The sequence below is a fragment of the Macaca fascicularis genome, chromosome 7 (assembly GCF_037993035.2).
Source record: "Macaca fascicularis isolate 582-1 chromosome 7, T2T-MFA8v1.1".
Taxonomy (NCBI): domain Eukaryota; kingdom Metazoa; phylum Chordata; class Mammalia; order Primates; family Cercopithecidae; genus Macaca; species Macaca fascicularis.
The window spans coordinates 129,216,324-129,240,873 of NC_088381.1; the positions used below are offsets into that span (position 1 = coordinate 129,216,324).

The 24,550-nt window shown below is 41.2% G+C and overlaps 1 protein-coding gene across 7 annotated transcripts in view; it reads left to right on the forward strand.

Annotated features, from left to right (window-relative positions):
• Positions 1-24,550, forward strand: part of PRKCH (protein kinase C eta) — a 232,879-nt gene that overhangs the window by 57,995 nt on the left and 150,334 nt on the right. For all 7 annotated transcript variants that reach the window (XR_012415843.1, XR_012415844.1, XM_073997490.1 and 4 more), the window contains exon 2: positions 11,454-11,517. Coding sequence is in view for 5 of the 7 variants with exons in the window: in XM_073997490.1 (XP_073853591.1) it covers positions 11,454-11,517 (64 nt within the window). In the remaining 2 variants the exon portion in view is untranslated. The remainder of the gene's footprint in view (positions 1-11,453; positions 11,518-24,550) is intronic.

A 24,550-nucleotide genomic window follows, 5' to 3' on the forward strand; every position in this document is an offset into this window, starting at 1 on the left:
CAGCCAGGGTCACACCTGTCGCTTCTGTTTAGTACCTCTTCCTAGTAAGGACAGTGTATGCTCCCTTTCTGGAAGAGTCTACTTAGCAGAAACGAGGAGGGGCAAGCTCATGTGGAAAGTGCCTTTTTGAAGTGTTCTTTTATGTAGGGGACACACGGTATGGAGGGGATGCACAATTACTCTTCTGTGGTTCCTGTTTCTTACTCCAGGGTCTCCTTTGCCATGAGGTCCCTAGGGACGCCTTATCAGAGAAGAAGAAAAGTACCTTCTTAGTTCTTTTTTGTTTTGTTTTGTTTTATGATGCGGTTTCACTTTGTCACCTGGGCTGGAGTGCAGTGGTGCAATCGTGGTTCATTGTAGCCTCGACCTCCCAACCTCAAGTGATCCTCCCACCTCAGCCTCCCAAGTAGCTGGGACTACAGGTGCATGCCACCACACCTGGCTCTTTTTTATTTTTTGTAGAGATGAAATCTCCCTGTGTTACCCAGACTGATCTTGAACTCCTGGACTCAAGTGATCCTCCTGCCTTGGCCTCCCAAAGTGTTGGGATTTCAGGTGTGAGCCACCGCAACCAACCCTTTCTTAGTTCTGGAGAGCGCAGTCTTGCCTGTGGTCCTATACCAAGAGTCCTCTCCTGATTTCCAGAGAGGACATTTGACTTCTTCAGGAGAACTCACCCCACTCCTTTTGGTCTATTAGGAGCACCAGAAGCTTTGGACCTGATGGGCTGGGCTTGGTCTCTTCAGAGCCTCTGTCCTCATTCACAGAGGAGGTATCAGGTAGGCCTTCCAGCACAGAATTACATTACCTGGGAATTTAAGTGGGAGGAATTGCAGTGGAGTATTTTGAAGAGCCTAAGGCATCCTTCATTTAATTTACATTTTCGATTCTTCAGATATTGGAATCAAAGATTGAGACACACACACAACACCATAGCACACAGTAGACCATTTCTACCTTTAGCCATCTCCTTGTTAGAAAAAAAAAAAAGTTTTGTCCTCAGAGGTATCCAACTTGACTATTTATGATTTTTGCTATGGGCAGAAAAATTTTGAAAAATTAATTTTAATGTAAAATGTCTTTTTCCAGAAGATAACACTTCCTATGCTAGAACCTGGGGGTAATGGGATCTGAGTTGAAGTAATTCTACGTTTAAATTTGTAGCAACCATGTGAGTATGTTTAGCTGGGAGGGGGAAGAATTATTGTGAGCCTTAAGGATGTATTTTAGAGAGTTTCTTTAGTAGTCTTCAGATGTCTACTTGCTCTGTAAAGTTCAGAAACTGTTTAGGACTTGGAACCTTAGAATATTAGATAGAAAAGGATTGATAGGCTTAGTCTACTCTTTTTGAGAAACTGAAGCCAGGTGACCTCCCCTAGTGGCAGGTAGGCAATGTCGGAGTTGTGATCATGGCCTAGGGCTCTTTTCCAACCTGCTCTCTGACCTCACATGGGATCCAGATTGAACAGGTAAAGGGTGGACCAAAGCTTTAATCAGTAAAGTAATGACAGTGTTTTCTTTCATTTGAAACCAGTCAGATTTGACAAGCCCTACTTTTCTGTTCAGTTTTTGCCATCATTGTTTTCTGGAAGTTTTTAATCTGTGATTTCTCTTAGTATGCTTTGACACATAACACCTAGTCTGATTGTTATAGAGGTGAAAGTAGACAATTAACAGAGATGTAGTATTTGCCTTATGCAACTTCTTTTCCTTTAAACCCCTTCCCACATCGGGGGGACACATTGTGTGTCTACAGCATGTGACGCTGACTCGGACTCTCTGAGCAGCTGACTAATGGCACCTAAACTGCCTGCTGCATTTTCCCTGCCCCAGCACAGACTTGCTTAGCAGCTCCTGCCTTGGGCCCTCATTGAGAATCATCCAGCGGCACATCAGGCTGGTGCCACTTCCAGTGGCCTTGGCAGTGAGGCGGTGAGGCGGGAGCACCCTCAGGTGCTGATAGCACACGTCTTGCCCAGGTTCCCAGGGGAATGAGTGATGTGATGACCTCATGTGCCAGAAGCCAGGGCAGGCATGCTTCAGGCTGAGAGAGCAACAGATGGACCTCAGGCAGATGCAGTCAGAGCAGCCTCAGGGGAGGCTGGTGCGGCACCAGTGTGGCATCTTCCCAGCGTCTGAATGTTGGTGTTCACTGTTTGTGTGACCTCACCCAATTCAGTAACCTTCCTGAGCCTCCATTTTTCCATCTGTGCAATGGTGGTTATAATACTTAACACTGCAAGCGGTGAAGGTGAGAGATAATATATGTCAAACACTTAGCAGTTGACCAAGCTAAAGACATAGCTGTTGTTTTTATTATTGGAAACACAGCCTAAGCCAGGCACAGTGGCTCACACCAGTAATTTTAGCACTTTGGGAGGCCGAGGCAGGTGGATCACTTGAGCTCAGGAGTTCGAGACCAGCCTGGGCAACATAATGAGACCCATCTCTATAAAAAATACAAAAATTAGCTGGGCGTGGTGGTGTGCACCCATAATTCCAGCTACACTGGAGACTGAGTTGGGAGGTTGACTTGAGCCCAGGAGACGGAGGTTTCAGGGAGCTGTGATTATGCCACTGCACTCCAGCCTGGGTGACAGAGCCAGACTCTGTCTCAAAACAGACAAACAAACAAACAAAAAACAAGAAAAACCAATACAGCCTTATTTTTCCTGTTAGGTTATTGGTATAATCCTGTTAGAATTTTTTTTCTTTAGGAATTTGAATGCTCATTTTTAAGCTTGATAATTTCAGGTGGAAGAGAATCATGAAATGCTTTGTCATGTTTTTAGGTTCATTATTTATCCCTAGAGTAAGACTTAGGAAAGCCATAGAAAAGAGCCATCCAGCCAAGAATTTCATTTTGTCAAGTTCTTTATTAACAGAGGTTTGCTCAAAGCCCATAGAGTCTAGATGAACCTTCTACCTTTGCCCCCAAAATTGTTTTTTTCTTTTAATATGCTAGATCCCTCTGCTTATTCCAGGCTGAAATGAATGTTATGTAGCTAGAAGTTTCCTGTCTGTGATCAATTCTAATGGCTTTTGTGAAGGGAAATGGTTGTAAATTATTACCAGTTAATTAAATGAATGTTTCTCTTGAGTCCTTTGTGCAGGCTTTTATCCAAGCCTGTTTAGAATCATGGAACATTAGAGCTAGAATATTTTTAGACAACTCTTGTTTCATGGACAAGGAGACTTAGCCAGCGATATAAGTACTTGCCCAACTCCTGCAAAGCGATGCCAAGGAAAAGCAAACTTTGGCTGAGGGTGTAGGAGTGGCTGTGCTGGGGATCTGGTGGGTACATCAAGCTAACAGAGTATAATTTCTAAGCAGTGAGCCCTTGTCATCCATATGTCACCAGTATTCCTTGGAGCCATCTTGGAGTGCTTTTGTTTTTTACAAAGTGCTATCATGTAAGACTATTCTGTAGTAAATATTACCATTCCTATTTTTATAGGTGAGGAAATTGAGGTGGTCAGATGACCTTATTTAGTTCTTAGGTCAACTCAACAGATATGTATTGAGTGTTTACTTGGTTCAAGGAACTCTGCTAGGCTCCTTGGGAACATAGTATCAGATCCTGCTGGAATGGAGGTTACAGACTTATTGCAAGTGATGAGATACATGTATGAAAATGTAAGTAATTGTTCAAGGTATGGATAAGTGTTAAGATAATAATAGTTGAGATGTGAATTTTGAGACTGGAGGGATCAGTGTGAATATCAAATCCTGGCACCAGTTTCTTCCTTCTGCTCCTGAAGCTGTGTCATCTTCTGTGCTCGGTTACCCATCCAACCTGCAGCCCTGGGAGCTCCTCTGGGGAGTCTTGAGTACCTGGCAATTGTCCCGGCCCTGGGAGTCATTCAGTAAAGGTTCAAATGAATGGATGGATAGATGCAGTGAAGAGAGACAGGCTTTCCAGGCAGAGAACATGGCATAAGCAAACGCGTGGCTGAGTGATAGAGCCAGGAGGCGGGCCTGACTAGGAGAGCAGGTTTTAAAAAGGGATTTTTTTCTTCTTTTTATATTTTAACTTTCTAAAGTGACAATGGAAGGAAGGGAATTTTGAAAACAAAATTTGGACAGATTCATGGGAAGGCAGCAAAAGGGGAGCCCAAGTGGTCCTGAAAGCCACGTGGAGCAGGGTGTTTTATTCTGAAGACTCTGGGAAGCCAGCGGAGGCTTTGGAGGGGGAAGTTGATGAGAATAGCACTTTAGAAAAGGCTGTTTGTTTCTGGCGGGGTGTCCCATGACTGCAGGAGAAAGGATGAGGGGAGGAGGCCTGCAGTGACAGGGATCCTAGAGGGATGGAGGGAACAAAAGGAAAAACAGATGGTCACGGTGCCTCGAGTCGGAGTGGCTCCGGGATTTTAAGCCTGGGAATGCAGAAGAACATGGTTCTAGTGATTCAGTGATGACCACTGGAAGCTTTAGGAGAAAACATGGAATTGGAGCCCTTTAAAGCAGGAATTGGCCCCTTAGAATCTAGCTCAGGCTTCCCAGATGTTGGTCCGTGGTCTGGCTATATCACAGTCACCCACAGAACTTTTAAAAACAGCAGATGCCTAGACCCCATTCCCTTGCCCCAGAAAATTTAAAATCAGTAGATCACCTGTGGGGCCTGGGAATCTTATATTTAATCCCTGTCTGTGGTTCTTTGGCAAAAGAGGTTGAATGGCCTTCCTGATGTCACAAACTGGTCAGGACAGAGCACCAGGATCCAGGTCTTCTCTGTCTTTGCTATTACTCAGCCACATTGTGGGAGATAGGGGATAAGTTCAGCCAGGGAGGTGTAGTATTTGAGGCAGCGCTGATTCATGTGAGTTCAACACTGATGACTCTTTGAGGAAGGGGTTACTTGGCATGAGAACTCAAGGGTTAGATGGCTGTGAGGGTGCATGTTGGGAATCATTCAGCCAAGAAATGCTTTCCTGAGTGGCTGCTGCGAACCAGGCACAGGATAGAGCTTCGGGGACTCTAAAGTGTAGAGCAGAGTGGTAGAAACAACATAGAGAACCCTAAAGGCTGAAACTGTGTTTGTGTTTTGTTCTCTGAACTGTTTTGAGTAAATTTAGGTATAAGTTACAACGTATGGGTTGAAATTCATTATTTTGGGTATGGATGTCCAATTGTTCTAGCACCATTTGTTGACACTGAGTTTTTATACTTTTGTTCATTTGTCTGTTTGTGTATAAGAATCACATTTTTTTAAAAGACTACTGTTATCTGGGTTTCAACAAGGGCCCAGGAGTTGTTCTTTTTACCAAGAGAAGTCGTCTGTAGGGGAGGGGGTTTGTGTATTTATTGCTCCTTGAATGTGACTGTTAGAGTAAGAATGCTAAGTGTGTTCATTTCTATGTGGGGCTACCCTAGACTCTGACCTCAGCTCTGTCCTATTAGACACTCTGTCAGTACATTAGCCAATGACATAGGTCTCCTGAGGCCCTGATTTGGGGAGCCATAAAACTGAGAAGGGGAGTGAATGAACTGACTGGATTTGCCATCCAGTGAACCCTGTGACCTGGAACAAGCCAAAATATTGCAGAAAAAAAAAAAGAAGCACTTAGGTTTTTGTGAAGGTTTTGAGCCTAACCACTGCACAAGCACAGGATGTGGGAAGCAAAGCCTTATAGCACCTAGAAAACATGCAGAGGTTTTAGTTCATTGTAAGCTCAGCCTGGGCCACTGGGGCTTCTCAGAGCGCCCGTGTATTCTCGCTGCGTTGGTAAAGGGCACTGTCGCTGTGAAGATCAACATTAGTGATAATCTTGCTTTCACTCGTGAAGGTCAGGTTGATTTCACACTCAGGCTGATTTCACCCTTTAATGGGGGTGTGGAGAAATTGGGGCATGTCAGGAGGAAATTGACCAGAATGGTGAAGGAGGAGAAAATCATGTCCTACATGAAGTTGCTGAGAGTTTGAGATACCCAGGTCTATCTTGTTTACTCATTTGTTCCACAAACCATTTTGTGTCCCCTTATATGCAAGGTAGGGTCTCTCCTTTGGGGACAGGGCATAATGACTACAACATGATGTGGGTTCTAGCAGTAGTCTTCATAACAGGTGTGGAGTTGCCCACCTGTCTGAAAGAGGTCTGGGAAGGTCCCCCTATACAGGTGGGTCTTGAATTGATGGACAAATTGGAGTCTGACAAGTATGAAAAGGAAGAAAGGAGTTTCCAGCCAGAAAGATCACATACCCCAAATCACTAGGCAATAAGCTACAGATGAGTAATGTGTAATTTTCATAATTTTGACTATATTCCCCAGTGTGCTGCTTGACCCATAATGCGTTTGGTTGCTCTCTCAGAATAAATAACATACCTCCCTGGAGAGTGTACAGGAATTAAGAGATGAGGATGCTGGTGTATGCAACTGTAGTGGTGGGAAGAGCTTAGGCTGAAAGGTAAGAAGGGGTATAGTGTCTAGGGCTATGTGCTGTGCTCAAGAATTTGGACCTCATCATGGACAGGAGAGGAAACACTGACGGTTTCTAAGTTAGGAAGCCACATGGTCAGATTTTAATTTTTGAAACATATCACTGGCAGCAGCTGGAGGACAGTAGTCTGGAGATAGAAGGCAGCTAGAAGCCCGTTCAGGGAGGCCAGATGAACCACGGCAGTAGGAGTGGAGTGGGGGTGGATCCAGGAGAGACTTCGAGAGTGGACGTGTTGGGATCTGAGAGCGATTGCATGTACCTGCCGAGGAGCTGGGCTTCTGGTGTGGACTGCTGGGTAAATACAGGGCTCAGGAGTGAGAGGAGGGCCAGGAAAGGGTAGTGCCCTGGAAGTAAGGGACGAGAGATTCATGAAGAGGAAGACAGAGAGAACAACTGAGATGAAGACAGACATATCTTTGTATCTGACAGTAGGACGTCATAAAAGTTGCTGGAGCTGTTTCAGTGCTGGTGGGAGGCAGGGAGGCAGACTGCAGGAGATAGCACAGATGTTAGAAGGCATAGAGGGATGTGATAATTGTTGTCAAATATTTGACCTATTCTCTTTGGCTGACAATTCAGATATGTTTTTTGAGTGCAAGTGATAGAAACCCCTACTCAAACTGGCTAAGACAAAAGGAATTTGTAGGCTCAAATAACAAAAAAAATCCCAAAGAATCAAGCAAGGCTTGATCTAAGGGTTTAAATGATGTTATGAAGAGCGGTTCTCTTTCTGTCCCTCAGCTCTCCCCTCTTTGTTGGCTTCATTCTGTAGCTCAGTGGGGGGACAAACACGGGTGCCAGACACTCCCAAGTTTGTGTCCTTCCAGATTGAAGTTTAGCAGAAGCGAGATCTTGTCCCTTCTTTGTAGATCCAGGATTCCTAGTTGGACCTACTTGGATTTTTGTGCCCAAACCTGAACCAGTAGATGCTGATACCGGGTAGGGAGTTGTAATTATACTGCTAGCCAGAGAGAAGGAATGTGCCTGCCCCAGGCCAGCTGTGCAGAGTTCAGTCAGTGCTGTAATCGGCTAGGCCTGGTCACATGTCCACTCTGGAGCTAGGGGCAGAATCCCACATGAGCAATTTGGACTACATGTGAGGGAGGGGTAGTTCTCAAATAAAGCTCAAGTGTTATTCCCAGAAACTGGGATGGAGGTACTAGCTAGAGACAGTGTCCACTGGAGCTGTAGAGGGCGAAACTAAGGTAAATCAGTGGAAATTATTGGTCTTGCTGCATTTGTATTCATAGAGAAAGATCTGTCTATGATATACAGGAATGGAATAGGCCAGCTGTTAAGGTAATGAGTTGGTTACCACTGGGAGGTATCTAAGCATCCGCCATGAATAAATGATAACAGCCCATCAGCAGTGTATAGAAGGAACGAATAACCTCTAAAGCCACATTTTTCAAACTGTTTCTCTGTGACACAGTAAGGAATACATCTTTACATTAAAACCCAGTATACCCTTTTATATGTATACAAAACTACACACAAAAGTTGCATGAAGCAGTACTTTTCCTTACTACCTGTAGCATGTTCATATTTTCTGTTCTGTTTCTATTCTACTTTAAAATCCCTGTTGTGGGCTGGGTGTGGTGGCTCACACCTGTAATCCCAGCAGTTTGGGAGGCTGAGATGGACAGATCACTTGAGGTCAGAAGTTTGAGACCAGCCTGGCCAACACAACGAAACCACATCTGTACTAAAATTACAAAAATTAGCCAGGTGTGGTGGCACATGCCTGTAGTTCCAGCTACATGGGAGGCTGAGACAGGAAAATCACTTGAACCCGGGAGGCAGAGGTTGCAGTGAGCTGAGATGATGCCACTGCACACCAGCCTAGGCAACAGAGCGAGACTTTGTCTCAAAAAAAAAAAAAAAAAAAAGAATTCCCTAATGAAAGCAACCCACTAAGTTGCTTTCATGTGTCTTTAAAAAGTTTCAACCTGCAGTTTGTAAAACCCTGTTCTGAGGTCCAGTGTCTTACCACATCTGCCCTAAGTGGACAGCACTTGAAGACCGTGTTTAAATCTGGCTTTTCCACCACAATGGGTGGCTTGGGTCAAAAATGCGGAAGGAAACCTGTTCTACTTGTGAGAACTCCTGCTTCTAACTGGTGGAATCTCCTGCTGTCTGTCAGAGTAGCTCCTGACCCATCTTGAGATGGAAAGGCCTTTGTGGGCCCTCGGGGAAGAGTTGAAGGGAGTTTACAGGCTGGCTGTGGGCTGCAGGATGGCGGAGGCGGCCAGGCAGCAACTGTGCCTGTGCCAGCAGTAGTTTATGTTGTGAGGTCAAATGTATGTGTGTGTATGTATTCTCTGGCAGGCCTTTATATTGAAGATGAGGGAGTGGCTTTTAAAAATAACGTATTTTTGACTTGAAACAAGTCAAGGCAGAGAGTGGAGACAATTAGAGGCTGATATCCTGTTTAGTCATCTCTCTTGAGAGCTCTATTTTCAGAGCTGTTCTATAAAAGTTCACAAGTTGTGTTAAGATAGTTAAGAGGATATTGTTAACAGTAGTCATGATGCAAGTAGCTGATTTGAACAGGGAGGTGATTTATAGTGTGGTAGCCACATTGGTAACAGGTTTTATGCAGCAAAAGGGAGGGTTGTAAGAATAGGTTGTTATGCAGGTTAAGCTTTCTGAATCTGAACAAAGCAGGCATCTTTTATTTTGAAAAAGTATATAATCAGGGTGTGGTGGTGACCTGGGGTAAGTCCAGTGCATTTTGGGGGGCTTTGTCATGGGTAGATACAATTAAAAAAAAAAAAAAGTAAGTAGTACTGTTAAGAATCTTTGAGATCGGCTCGGCATGGTGGCTCTTGCCTGTAATCCCAGCACTCTGGGAGGCCGAGGCGGGCAGGTTGCCTGGTCTCAGGAGTTCGAGACCAGCCTGAGCAACATGCCTCTCTAAACCAGGCTTGATGGCATGTGCCTGTGGTCCCAGCTACTTGAGAGGCTGAGGCAAGAAGATCAATTGAGCCTGGGAGGTCAATGGTACAATGAGTCATGATCGCATCATTGCAGTCCAGCCTGGATGACAGAGGGAGACTCAGTCTTAAAAACAAAGAAACAAGAAAACAAAAAACAAACAAAAAAAATCTTTGAGATCATATGTGGAGGCTGTGTTAGAAATGCTAGGCCAACACCAACTGCAGTGGCTCACACCTGTAATCCCAGTGCTTTGGGAGACTGAGGTGGGAGGATTGCTTGAGCCTAAGAGTTTAGACTGGGCAGCATAGTGAGACCTTGTCTCTACATACATACATACTTCCATACATACATACATACATATATACATACCTAGATAAGCAAGCAAGCTGGGCATGGTGGCATATGTCTATAGTCCTAGCTACCTGGGAGGCTGAGGCAGGAAGATCGCTTGAGGCCAGGAGTTTGAGGCTGCAGTGAGCTATGATTGTGCCACTGCACTCCAGCCTGGGAGGGAGACAGTGAGACCCTGGCTCAAAAAAAAAAGAAAAGAGAAGAAATGCTAACTAATGATGCCATGGACTTTTCAGATTGGAAGAGTGAGGCTCAGTGTGGTAAAGGACCTTGCTCAGGGTCCAGAACCAGCTGTGACAGAATCAGACTAGAGTTCTTGGCCTGGTCTAGTAGGGGGCGCTTTCCACTGTACCAGGTGACTTATTTGCAGCTTATTTAAATTTAATATTTGACCAAAAATGATCACTCGTATCTCTACTCAAGCTTCTCTATATGTCAGGCTTCTCTTCAGATGGAAGGTGAAAGGCAGAAATGGAACCACAGCCAAAAAAAGAGAAAAAGAAAATAAAAATGGAGCCATGGGCAGAATCTGGAAAGATTTATTTAAGGACAATTGTAAATTCATGTATTTGAGTCCACAAGAGCCTCACAATGCAAGGCTTAGAGGTGTTCATGGATAGTGAAGTTAGCATCTGGTAGGAAGAGGGGAGTCCATCCACCTCAGCTAGTGGTGATCAGAACAGAGCCAGAGGGTGCTGTTCATCCTGGGCACCATGCTGCATGGGGTCTTCAGGAAACTGGACTATATGCAGAGGACGAGACCACATGAAAAGACTTCAAGCTGCATTGCTTGCAGAATGCATGTCTTGATATTTCAGCTGATAGGTAACTTCAAGGTATGTTGATACCCTCGTGACTAGTCAAGAGTAGCAGCCCCGACGCAGTGTCTCACGCCTGTAATCCCAGCACTTTGGGAGGCTGAGGCAGGAGGATCATTTGAAGTCAGGAGTTCGAGACCAGCCTGGCCAACATGGTAAAACCCCATCTCTACTAAAAAATACAAAAACTGATGAGGTGTGGTGGCACACACCTGTAATCCCAGCTACTCAGGAGGCTGAGGCAGGAGAATTTCTTGAACCCAGGAGGCGGAGGTTGCAGTGAGCTGAGATCATGCTGCTGCACTCCAACCTGGGCAACAAAGTGAAACTACCTCTCTCAAAAAAAAAAAAAAAAAGTAGTGAGTGCAAGGCTCCTAAACTTCCTTCCCCAGTGCTTCCTTAAGATTGACTAGACTTTGGTGGAAAAATGTAGCAGAGATTCTTTATACATTTTATTCCATAAAACTAAAGATTTGCAGTTGACCAAGCCACATGTGTTCATTACCTTTTATGTTACCATTATTTCTCTATTTCATATTCTTGCCATGTGGTTTAGTAAAATGCTGCTCTTATAAGCCATATGCATAAGATATGGAGGTCTCAAAAACAATTACCAAGTATATGGATGTACCGCTCTATATTATGACAAGCCAAAAATGGGAGAGAATAAAATTTAAGAGGAAGGAAACTCTGAAAAAATGTGGTTTCTTTTAGATTTGCTTTTCAATCTTTACAGTTTTTTGAGCTTTCACTTGTTTCCCTGCCTCACTACTGTTTAATGAAAGACTTAGATTTATTTGATTTGTAGCTGTGATTTACACATTAGGTCTCTCTTTGATTAATTGTTTAAGGCCCACAAAAAATATTTTAATACTAAAATATAATTTTTTTTTTCTCTTTCTAGGTGGATCTCGAGCCAGAAGGCAAAGTATTCGTGGTAATAACCCTTACAGGGAGTTTCACTGAAGGTAAGAATGAGTTTTGGGTAGTTTCCAGAATATATGTAATACGTAATCCTGGTTTATACTCAGTAGGAATTTCTATCATGGAAATTATAAAAAAGAGCATGTTGTAAGAGATGCTTAAAAAAATCACTTTCTTAAGCTGGGCTGGCTAGTATTTTGTTGCCCAGTGATCTGTTGGTTCAGGTTGCCAAATTAAATATATTCGCTAAATCTGGCAATCTCACATTTCATTTAACACACTCACTGAGTTTTTGTTTTTATTCAGTGTCATTGTAGCTGAATGGTTTTTGCGTCTTTTTGGTTCATGACTGTGGAACTCTACTTTACATCTTTGGTTTTGTGCCAACCTTTTAGTTTGCCCGTGAATGTCTATGAAAGAAATTTAGGGATCCAGTTATCTTCTTTTTAATCTCTATCTCATTTGTGACCTGTAGGGGATTCTGTTCCTCATCTGTGGCTACCATACTCCCTACTCCCCCATCCAATTTTTTTTTTTAATTGAGGTAAAATTTATATGGGGGTGAACTGATAGATCAGAAGTGAACAATTTGAATTTTGACAAATGCATACAACTGCATAATCAGCACCCCAATCCAAGATACAGGACATTTCCATTATTGTGAACATTTCCCTGTACCCTTTTTCAATCCCCGGCTACCAAAGGCAATATGTAAAGTGCTTTATTTCACCACAGGTTAGTTTTACCTACTCTAGAAGTTCATATACATGGAATTATACAGTATGTTCTCTTTTATGTCTGGTTTCTTTCACTAAGCATACTTTCTAGAAGATTCATATCATTGTGTACATCAGTATTTTTTTCATTTTATTTCTGAGTAGTATTCCATTATATAAATGTAGCACCCATTTGTTTACCCATTCTCCTCTTAGTGGACTTTTGGGGTTTTTCCTATTGTTGTCTATTATGAATAATACCTTTATTAACCTTCTTACACATAAATTTTCCTGGACATAACACTTTCATTTCTCTTGGGTGATTATATAGGAGTCGAATTGCTGGATAATAAAGTAGGTGTATGTGTAACTTCAGAAGAAATTTCCACATGGTTTCCAAAGTGGTTTTATTACACTCCCACTAGCAATGTATGAGAGTTTCAATTACTCCATATCCTTATTAACACTTTCTATGGCTGTTGCTTTTCATCGTAGACATTCTAGTGGGTATGAAATTATATCCTGTGGGTTAAATTTGCATTTCCCTGATGTTGAGCACTTTCTCATGTGCTTATTGGCCATTTGTTTGTTTTTTTGATGATTTTCAGTTCCAGTCTTTTGTCCTATTTTATAAAATTGGATTTGTCTTTTTATTATCGATTTAGAAGAGTTCTTGTTTTCTGGATATGAGCCCTTTGTGAGAAATATGTGTTGTGATTACTTATTCCCAGTCTGTGGCTTGCCTTTTCATTTTCTTAATGGTGTCTTTGAGCAAAAGTTTTAAGTTTCTAGGAAGTTCAATTTATTAATCTCATCTTTTGTAGTTCGTATGTTATATGTCCTAAGAGATCTCTCTGCCGTAGGGTCACAAAGATATTCTTTTTTTTTTTTTTTTTTTTTTTTTTTAGAAGCAAATAGTTTTAGGTTTTCTGTTTAGGTCTGTGTGCCTTCTTAATATTTGTGTGTGATGTGACAGAGGAGTTGAAACATTTTATTTTCAATACACTAATGCAGTTGTTCTAGCACCATTTATTGGAAAGTCTCCCCCAACCACTTGAATCACCCTGGAACCTTTGTTGAAAATCAGTTGACCATATAATGTGGGTCTGTTTCTGGATTATCTGTTCTGTTCTGTTGATCTATTTGTCCATCATTATGCCAGTATTACGCTGTTTCTCATTACTGTTGCCTTATAGTGAGTCTTGTGGTTACATAGTATGAGTCCTCTAACTTTGTTCTTTTTTGTATGTTTAAGGTTATTTTAGCTATTCTTGGTATTTTGCATTTTGATGTCAGTTTTAGAATCAGCTTATATATTTCCAGACAAAATCCTGCTGTATTTTGAATTGAAGTAGTGTTGGACCTATAGATCAGTTAAAGGGGAATTGACACTTGATAATCCTAAGTATCTTTAAACTCATCTATAGTCACATTAGTCAGTTATCGTCCTTGGACATAGTCTTTGCTCATAAGGCATAGCCAGTATGAGGTTTTGGTAGAAATCCCAAGATGTTTTAAACCCTTTAATTTTATGGCACTCAAACTTCTCTTTCTCCTATGGGTGGGAAACAGCTGAAATCTCGTTCTTATCTTTCAGCATTCTAGCTCTTGCTCCTATCTGGACCTCTTAGAGTTTCCCTTGCACACGCACAGTTTAGGAACATGTGAGGACTTGAAGAGTTTACGTATGTGGAGGTTCTTCTTTCTGTGGCCCCATCTTTCCAGGCTTTCTTTCCTCAATATCCAGTCATCTGGTAGTCTTGAATTTTGTCTATTCTGTTTTCAAGCCAATAAAACTGTAGTTCCATATTGAGTTCTATTTACCCAACCCTGCACACCCTGGGGAATAATCTGGAGAAAAGCCCTACAAATGTGGGTCTCACCTAACGCAGTTTCCCTCTTTCACGTTCAAATTCTCTCTGTTTGTGCATGTTTTTGGTTGTTCTCTCATATCAACTAGTTGTTTTAAAATATATTTTCCAGGTATTTTAATAGTTTGTTTGGAGGGTTGGTCCATATCAAGCTACTTCGCTATTACTCAAACCTCATGAAGATTTTTAAGCATGTGGCTTAATGGTTTGTATGTTTGGTATAGGCATTTTGCAAAATTGGGTTACACTTTCTTTGATAAATAGTTTTCTCCGTTCCTTTCAGCCAACCATTCCCATTCATGTGGGTGAATTGTTTTAATGTTAAAGTTTTTCAATATATTGTCTCCATTATTAAATCTTGTCTTTTTGCACAAACCTGGATTTAGCAGAAACCTGAAATACTTGTCATAAAAAAAAAACTGTCCAGGTTACAGTTTGGGGGGTGTTCTGCCTGCTCTAAGGTCTTTTTGCTTTGCTTGGTATCTTTTATGTACAGAGAAAAATGAGTTTGTTCCTAGCCTAGTCAAATAAAATGAATGTAGTATCATGGAACATTGTTGATAAAACATTCTCATCATGCACATAGAACATGGATCAACTATGGTAGAAAGAAACACAACAGTGAGAAAGAGGCCAGGAGGAGGAGTGGGTAAGATTCTGAATGAGCTGAATCACCTCTCTGCATTAAGTTACAAGGGGCCAGTGAAGTAAGGAGATGCATGTTAGACCAGGTCGGATTGTGCCATAATCATTACATGACTTTTTTTAGAGCCGTGCCAACTCTCTAGGACTAAATGCTTACCAAATACATCTGGTTTTTCTCATTGTATTTATTTATTAGTTTCAGTGATAAGAAGAATGAAATGGTAAGTCATACTGGGGCTGAGTTCTTACTAGGTCATTGCAATTGTTTCTTTCAGAGCTGACCCTGGGTGAAATTGTGAGATGAATTGAGTTTATCTTTGGTAATTCCATCTTTGCTTTAAGCTAGTCCTTTCTGTCTGCTGACAGTTGTCTCTTACTGCAGCAAGAAGCCCAGTGGTCCCTGTCCAGAAAGAGTTGCTGATAAGGAAGACAGTGAATTCATAGTTCACACTAAAGTGATAGAGATTGATGTCATAGTACTCTACTCCTCTTAGGTGTGTTTGCATATTTTAAAAGATGCTGGAAGAGCTGCTTTATCCATGAGAAATAGACTTTTAATGCTGAAATTTTAATGTTGAAATCTATGGGTGGGATATATTTTAGGAACCCCAGATCTGTTCTCTGTGTCTCTGTGGGTGCATTGTTTTTTCAGTTTGGCTCCTAGACTGGGGCTCAGCTTGAGCTTGCACGTTGCTGCTGCCTTTAAAACACAGCTCCCTTGTCACATGCAGAGGACGTGATGGCTGCCTCTCTGTTTGTGATAAGAAAGAAGGAAATGGAGCCCGCCGCCCCACCACCCCCCACCACCCCTGCCATGTGCCTGCCACAGCTGTGACAGCAACCTGGGCCTGGCACTGCGAGCATGTCCCTAGGTTGGCCTCACTCCTGGAAGCCACGTTAGATTATGCCCAGCCATAAAATGACAGGTTGGCTGGTGGAACATTTGGAGCTCTGGTTCCCATCTTGGATGCTGAAAGCCTTCATGGAAAAGCGGCATAAGGTCAGGCCTGCGCAGTGTGTTTTGGACTGTGAAAAGGGCATTGTCCTGGGATCCTGGAGGCATTGTCAAAGCTCAGGAAATGTTGGCTGATCCTCAGTCTGTCTCATGGGGTTGTCTTGAAGGTCAGATGATATAATATATAGGGAAGTACTTTGCAAACTATAAAGTACTATATGAAGGTATGTTAGTGGGATTTTCATTTCCATGTTCCTATTGTCACAGCAAGAAGATACCAGTCATTTCCCCTACCCCTGCCCCAGGACCATCTTATATACTTAGCAGGTTTGTTTGATCTTAACATTGATTTTATGGCCAGGCGTGGTGTCTCACACCTGTAATCCCAGCAATTTGGGAGGCTGAGGCAGGCTGATCACTTGAGCTCAGGAGTTTGAGACCAGCCTGGTTAACATGGTGAAACATCATCTCTACAAAAAATACAAAACTTAACCAGGTGTGGTGGCACACACTTGTAGTGTCAGCTACTTGGGAGGCTGAGGTGGGAGGATTGCCTGAGCCCGGGAAGTGCAGGTTGCAGTGAGCTGAAATGATGCCACTGCACTCCAGCTTGGGTGACAGAGTGAAACCTTGTCTCAGAAAAAAAAAAAAAAAAAAGACTTTATTTTATACAAGAAGCCTCAAGAATTTCGTGGAACTGGCATAATGTTGGTTTATCTCCATGCCTGTTTTCATGATCTCCTATGGGGGTTCTGCCATAAGCTCAGATTCTATAATCTCAAAGCTCTCCTTTTAAAAAGAAAGTACTTAAATTGGACTGTGGTCTGTGATATACAGGACTGGCACTGGGGCTACTGACTGCTACTTACCTCATTCTGTCTCATTTTTAAATTTTTCATTAATTATACTGAATTAGCTCAGGCAAAAACATTTTTGTTAAATGTAAGGCATGATTGAGAAATGACATGAGAAAAACCTGCTGGGTGCAGACCTGTAATCACATCATAGATGGTGGAGAGATAAAGATGAACAAGACATAGACACTCTCACAGGAGCTCCTAGGAGGGAAGGCAGATGCATATTATGTACGCACTGCAGGGAGCCAGGTACCATGGCAGGAATAAGCCCAGTTCATGTCCCGGTGTTGGCACATGGGACTATGTAATCAGTTTGGCCAGGAGGGTTTAGAGAAAGCTTTTCAGGGGAGGTGATGTTTAAAGCAAGTCTGAATGATAAATAGGACTGTGCCTAGAGGGGAACAGAGTTCAAGAGAGGGAGACAGTTTGTACAAGAAACGAAAAGGGGTGTGGAGGTGCTAACGGTGGGGAGTGTGGAGGTGCTGAAGATTGGGGAGTGGGATGGGGGGATGTGGCCAGAGATTTGGGGGTGGGGCTTATGTGTGGGCTTGCCCAGGACAGGCTCAGTTTGTTGGTTATACCAGAATGATTATACAACAATGCCACTGTTCCCTTTCAAAAGGGTGCCAGGTCAGACAACAGATTGCATGTTCACACCACTTCTAGGCTAATAGAAATAAGATACCAGTGAAAGGTTTTAAGCAGAGATCTGATTTGGTGACCGTAGGTTCAAGGGTGGAGAAGGGGTGTTAGTTCATAAGAGTAGATCTAAGGTGTGGAGAACCATTATAAAGACTTGAAAGATTGTCTCAGGGTAAGATTATTAGGGCCTGAATTAGGTTGGAATATGTAGGGGTGGAGAGGAGGGGGACAGCTTTGAGAGATGTCTGTGTAGTAAAATCAATAGGAATTAGCAATCCACTGGATGTGGGGGATGGGGAAAGAGAAGTCTCAGGTGATGCTCAGATGGTACCTCAGAGTCATTTACCAGGGTAGAAACTGGGAGAAGATGATGAATTCAGCTTTGGACAAGTGGAGTTTGGGGTGCTTGTGGGAAATTTAAGTTGCAATGTCTAGGAGAAATTGGAAATAAGATTCCAGAGTTTGGCAAGATGCCTGGGCCTGAGGTGTTGGTCCAGTGCCAGGTGGAAGACAGGCACGTGGATAAAGAGGCCCAATGAGAAGATTTAGCAAGAAAAGCAAAGCTTACCAGCAGCAGAACTCTGTGGAGCATTAACATTTAAGGACTTTGGCTCATGGATTATAATTTATCAAACCAACCAAACTCTGTTGAAGGTTTACTTAATGAACACCCATTTTGCTAAGATATTATGTGCAGTAGTACCTGAGTGCTTGCTGTATGCCAGGACTGTTTCACCAGATGGTTTACCGTCTTCCAAATGGGCACCAAACTGTTTGATAATGAAGTTAGAAGAAAGAACAGAACACAAACGGCTTTGAAAAGTAATGTTTGCATTGGTGGTAACAGTGGTTTCTTCCAAGTTTGATGATACAGTGTGCTGTGTGCAGGTTTACGCTTAATGCTGGGGTAAAAAGAACAGATGAACCTACTCAAAACCTACAGTGAGGGGTCTTCATTGAACTTATATAGAACAAGAAAAACTCTTTTACAATCATTGCTTTGTGGAAGTCCTGACAGAGCCTAAGGTGTAAAGTTATCAACTGGATCAGAAACCCCTCACTGTTGTTCATCTTGTTAAAGGGGTCACTCTTCATCGTGTGCAGAATTCCCCTAGGCACTGAGGCAGAAGTAGAAGTGATTTATTATTTTGAAAAAGCTGTCTGATGTCAATCTGTATTCTAACTAAGCATTCCTGGAGCTAAGAACTGGATCTGAAGTCTGATCAAATTGAAATTTATTATAGTGATGAAACAGCCCTGGATTTTTAATACAGCCTTTAGATGCCATCATTGTTGCCATTTGTATGATTGTCACTATGTTGGACTAATTTTTATCTGGAAGAGTGGAGTGGCAAAAAGAAGAATAGATTGAAACGATGGAAATAAGAAAATGCATTAAACTAAATTCATAACTGCTTTAATTGGAAGAGAAACAACAGAAAGAAATTAAAGTATGACATCATCTTATGTGAGGACAAAAAGATGTAGCTGGATTATTATGCTCCTAAGAAATATGGTGTAAGATTTTACGATTTGAAGAGAACATAGTGTGCAGTAAATGAAGTTTGTTTGGACTCAGGGAACCTCAAACTTAAATGGTTGGCCCACAAAGCAAAAACCAGACATGATGTGTCTCCTGATGGAAGCCCGCACAACACTGTGATCTTACCAAAAAGTAGAGGTAGTTTTGCCCAAAAATCAAGCCTGAGTCCAGTCAGCCTTCCAGATCCAACCACCAGTTAAGAGGAAATACAGGGGACAGAGGAGCATTTTGAATTACACCATGGGATGTAATCAGCAAAATCCAGACTGTGGAAAAATTTTACAGGAGAAGAGACTTGGTTTCTTCTACCATACATTGGAAGAAAAAAGTAAAGGAAAGAGAACCAAAATAACAAGAGAGAGACATATTAATCATTTGCAATATATGGGCCACGTTTTATCCCAATTCAAACACAAATTATAAAAGAAACATTAACTCCCAGGAGGTAAGTGAAGAAATGGAAACAGTGCCTGGATCTGTGAGGATGTTACAGAATTGTTTATGTTATTTAGGTGTGACTGTGGTATTGTGGTTGCTTAAAACAAAAAGAACATCCATTGGAAATACACTTAAAAATATTTATGGATGATATGATATGACATCTGGGCTTTACTTCAGAATAATGCAGAGGTGGGCAGAGGAAATGGGATAGAATTGAAACCCATTAGCCATGAGTTGTTTACTGAAGCTGGGTGATGATTATATGTTGCATGTGGTTTATTATACTATTCTACTTTTGCATGTATTTGAAATTCTCATTAATGAGTTAAAAAGTAAAATAAAATGACAAATTTCAAGAATATCTGCCTCTTAAACAAGAACAAGAATCTGGGTTATGACATCAAAATGATGCTTGTACTTGAACATGATACCTCTTTTCACTTACAGATTAAAGCTGGAGGGTTTTTTAATGTATATATTTTATCCATAATTCTCAGTTTTTGTGTATTATGAAAAGGTAAGTTAAAAATTCTAAATGACTAAAGTACTGTGCTTCAGAAAGGTTTTTTTAAGTGCTAAATAAATAATAAGCTGTGAGTCAAAAACTGCAGGCAGGAAGAGGTGAGGAAGATCATTCCTTTTGTTCCATCGTCAAGTTCTCACTCACAGTGAATGACAAGTAGATCATCTCCTCCTAACAATTACATAACATTTTGCAGTTGCAAAGTTTAATTTTAAGATAGTTTCCTGAAAGAATAAGGTAAATCAGAAGGATTAATGGTAGAAGTATCTTTATAAAGATAGTACGACAAAGGTTCTTAGTGTACTTGTTTCTTCCCCAGAGTTCCCAAAGCAAACATAAAGGTATTCTATTTTGTACCAGTTTTGGGGGAAGAAAAACTTCCTCAAAAACAAAACCCTGACAAAAAACCTGTTATTTGTGAATTTGAAGCTTGTTTAGAAAAAATAAAAAAGACCTTTTACTTCTGCTAAAACCTTGAATTGTTCCTTATTTGAGACATTTAATACATAACTCGGAACAGATACACATTTCTCCTGGGGAGACGATGGAAAGACACTTAAAGTTTGGCATCTGCTTTTTCTCTCTAGTAAGGCAGTGCACAATGGTGCAGAATAAGTCTGATCTTTTTCTTTTTGTCCCATTGCCTCAGTTTTCAGCTCACATTTCTTGTCTCAAGCCCAGTGGTTTACAAAGAATTATGTTCTCTGCTAAGTCATTGTGGCACATGGACCAACAAGGCAGATAAAGCATGTGTTACTGTTTTGAAGCTGCAGCCCACAGTTACCCACTGTATCAACACTTCAGATGCATGTCATTTTTAAAGAGAAAAAGTGATCTCTGGTGGTAGTTGATTTATAGCATTCCTTTCTCAGGTTTCAAGCCTGGTGACAAGTTGTTGATTTAATTTTTTTTAAATGTTGCTTTTAAAAATTTTATTCTTTTGGCATATTAGCTTGAAGAATGAGTGACCACTTTAGTTTTTGTGCTTGTTTTTTGCTGGTCTAAGCAGTTGTGGCTATCAGGTTGAAGACAGGGTAGGAGAGAAAGAAAGGAATCGAGTGAATGGAAGAATAGGAACTGGAAAGGGACGAACGATATTTTTAAATCGAGACTAATTGTCCCTTGTCATAGATGCTCTCTCCTCCATAATATCTAGCTCATTCGTTGAATGCCTTCTGAGGACCAAACACTGGAGTTGGCTTGTAATTTAGCAAATAGCAATAGGAGCCCTCATTTTATTTCCTGGTAGCAGGATAGCCTCTTACCTAGTAATTGAGTACCTCTACATGTTCATACCATGCTATACATTATTCCATTTTCTCTCTATAACAAATTTCTGAGGCTGATGTAATTCTCAGTACGCAAATAGTGAACCAGACTCAGAAACGCTAATTTGCTATGGTCTTTCCTGGATAGTAAGTGTCAGAGCCCGGACACAAGCTCAGATTGCAATGCTGAGGTCCAGGATCTTTCTACACCATCCAGCTATCTGGGGAGTTGGGGATTGGGGGGCAGCATTTTAGTTTTTTTCTTTATTCCATCTTAGAGGAAAACTGTCCTCAGGGTAGCAAAGTCCCACCCTCTGGAGAGTCTTGTCTTTTGGGATGATGTCTTTTTGCAAGGCTTCCCTTGGGTTCCTCCTCCTTAAACTGAGGACCGACATTCACCCAGGAAAGGTGCAGTGTTCTCAGACATCAGGCATGGATGGGCCAGAAAGCTCTAGGCAGATTGAGTTTAAGATTTGTTCAAGTTTTGTTGTCAGTAGCTTCTCTTAATGTACATCTTAAGCTACAACTCAGAAGATAAAAATAAAATCAGTGAGTTCAGCATAGGTATGATAGCTCTATTTGCCTTTCTATACCCCAGTCATCATTGGCTTCACCGTACCTACTTCTCTTATTTTGACTATGAATGAAAAAACTAGGTAGTGGCTTTGTTGGAAATTTTAAAATTCATTCTCAAAGTGTGATCCTGCAGACTTCTGAGAGTTCCAGAGGCATTTTCAGGAAGTCTGCAGTTCAAAACTGTTTTCCTTATAATACGAACATTTTATTCATCCTTTTTCCCCCACACTGTGTTGACATTTGCCCCAATAGTGCAAAAGAGAAATGGTGGGTAAAACCATGGCACCAAACTATAAAGTCGTCATTGTATTCTTGATGGCCACACAATTGCAGGAGGAAAAAATCTAGTTTCACTTAAGAATGTCTTTGATGGAACAGTAAACATTATTCATGTTATTGAAGGTCAATCCTTGACTGTATATCTTTGTAACATTCTGTGTGACAAAATGGGAAATATGCTAAAAGCATTCCTGCTTCATACGAAATACTGTTGTGTCTCAAGGAAAAGCAGTTGTGTGATTGAGTTGTTAGCTGAGCTAGCCAATTTTTGCATGGAACACCATTTTTCCTTTGAAAGAAAGACAGACAAACCATACTATGGAACTGGCAAATTTGTCAGACGTTTTCTAAAAAACGAGTGAACTGCACCTGTTACTTCAAGGATAACAACTGCAAGTATTTGCTGCCAGTGATAAAATTAGAGCCTTCAAAACATAATTAGAATTTTGGAAAGTTTATATCCACCATTGTGAGCTTGACAACATCCCAGTACTTATTCTTTTCTCGTGAGTTTATTAACAATTGTAATTTTTAAAAATTGTGTTATGAGATATATTAACATTTAGAAGATGACTTCCAATGATTCAGTGAACACATGTTTTCACAATGGCCAGTACGAGATGTTATAAAATCATGTATGGGTCAAGGATCTCTTGAAAGCATAAGGTAGACTAATGGATATTAATTTAAAGTATGAAAAGTTCATTGATACAGTTTTACATTGCAACCAACTTTTGAGAAACTACTGCTTGTTTAATTTTATGTGGTATTGAAGAAGAATATCTGCAATTATCTGAAAAATCTATTAAAATTATATTTTTAAATTACTCGGTGTGAGGCTGGACTGTATTCATGCACTTCAACTAGAACAACTTTGCAATGGACTGAATACAGAGCAGATATGAGAATCTAGTTGTCAGGCCCGGTGCGGTGGCTCACGCCTGTAATCCCAGCACTTTGGGAGGCCAAGACGGGCGGATCATGAGGTCAGGAGATCGAGACCATCCTGGCCAGCATGGTGAAACCCTGTCTCTACTAAAAATACAAAAAAGAAAATTAGCTGGGTGTGGTGGTGTGTGCCTGTAATCCCAGTTACTCGGGAGGCTGAGGCAGGAGAATCGCTTCGACAAGGGAGTCGGAGGTTGCAGTGAGCCAAGATCGCACCACTGCACTCTCAAAAAAAATCTAGCCGTCTTCTTTTAAGGCAGACATTAAAGAGATTTGCAAATTGTAAAATAATGCCCCTCTCTTCATCGTTGGGGGAATATTTGAAAATGTAGTTATCTTTTATTAAAATGTTTATACTAATATGTAATGGAATTGTTATTGTTTTTGATAAATTAATAAATATTTTTAAATGTCTCCATTTAAATTTCTAATTTGACAAATATCAATAGAATCCATTCAAAGCAAACCTCTTTGAGTCATAATATTTTTTAAGACTATAAAGGGGTACTCAGACCAAAAAATTTTACAATTTCTAGGTTAATTTTTTCTTATGTTCTTTCAAAAGCCCAGTGCTTTAAATTTTAATGACCACCGGGAGAAGGAACTGACACATAGTTGTGTATGTTATAATCAGAAAAAATATATGCAATTAGGTGATACAGGTGACAGAATTGTCACTTTTTTGAAACTTTCTTTTTGTTTCTGATTATTTCTACTGTGCATTGTACTTTTTCAGCCAGTTTTTGTTATACGCCTGTTCTCATAAAAATAAGGTCAGTAAGTGACACCAAAACAACTCAGAAGCCTATGGTGGTTTCTAACTTTAGAGCTGCCGGTCACAAATAGCTTCATGCTAAACCTTTGCTTGATTTGAGCTGAACAAGGTAGTCACGATACTTCTGAGCAAGTGGTCAGTGCTGTAAGCACTAAAAGCTGAACCTCAAAAACAGCTCAAGATCCATGGACAGAACCTCAGGAGACATTTCTATGGCACTCACTTACTGACTAGCATTCTCCTTTTGTAATCAAGGTTCTTGAAAAACAGAGGCTGACTCGTTTGTTAATTTTTTTCAAGCTTTATTGTTTTTTCCTTGAAATTGTAGTGATGTGGTATTCTCTCTGTGGAACTGAGGTTTGGGTAAAACAAGAATGATTTAATTTTTTGATAGAAAAGTTAATTGCTCAAGCGTCTGTTTTCATTATACTTCCATTTTATTTCCAGCAACCCCTTATCTCCCTGCTCTCTTTGTTTCAAATGAACAAGACAGTAGAGTTTCTGTTTTCCAGGCCACTTGCGTTGGTAACCCTTTTCCTAAGCTTTCCCTAATTTCCAGTGGACAGGTAGGAGGTAGGAAGACCTGTTTCTTCCCTTCTTCCATGATATTCATCTTCAGCATCATTCTTTCATCCTGATGTCTGAGAGTTCTGTTCTGGTCTCAAGTCAGCAGTGGATGACCCACTGCGTGAAGTTGACGGGGAGTGTGGGGCGTGGACAACAGTGGTCTGAGGTTGCAGATACATTCTTTATATATGTAAGAGACTGCCTTAGATTTTGTAAGTGGAAACTTAGTTCTCATAGGATTTTGGAGAAAATCAGTTGCCACCTCTAGGAATTTTCATTTGTTTACAAAATGTCCTGGGTCAAGCAATACTTGTATGTTATCACTACTTAGGTTTAGTGGATCGATCTATCCATTCATCCATCCATCCATCCATCCATCCATCCATCCATCCATCCATCCATCCACCCACCTGCCCATCAACAGAGTATTTATGTGGAAAACTATGCAATGGATGTATATATTCATGCATG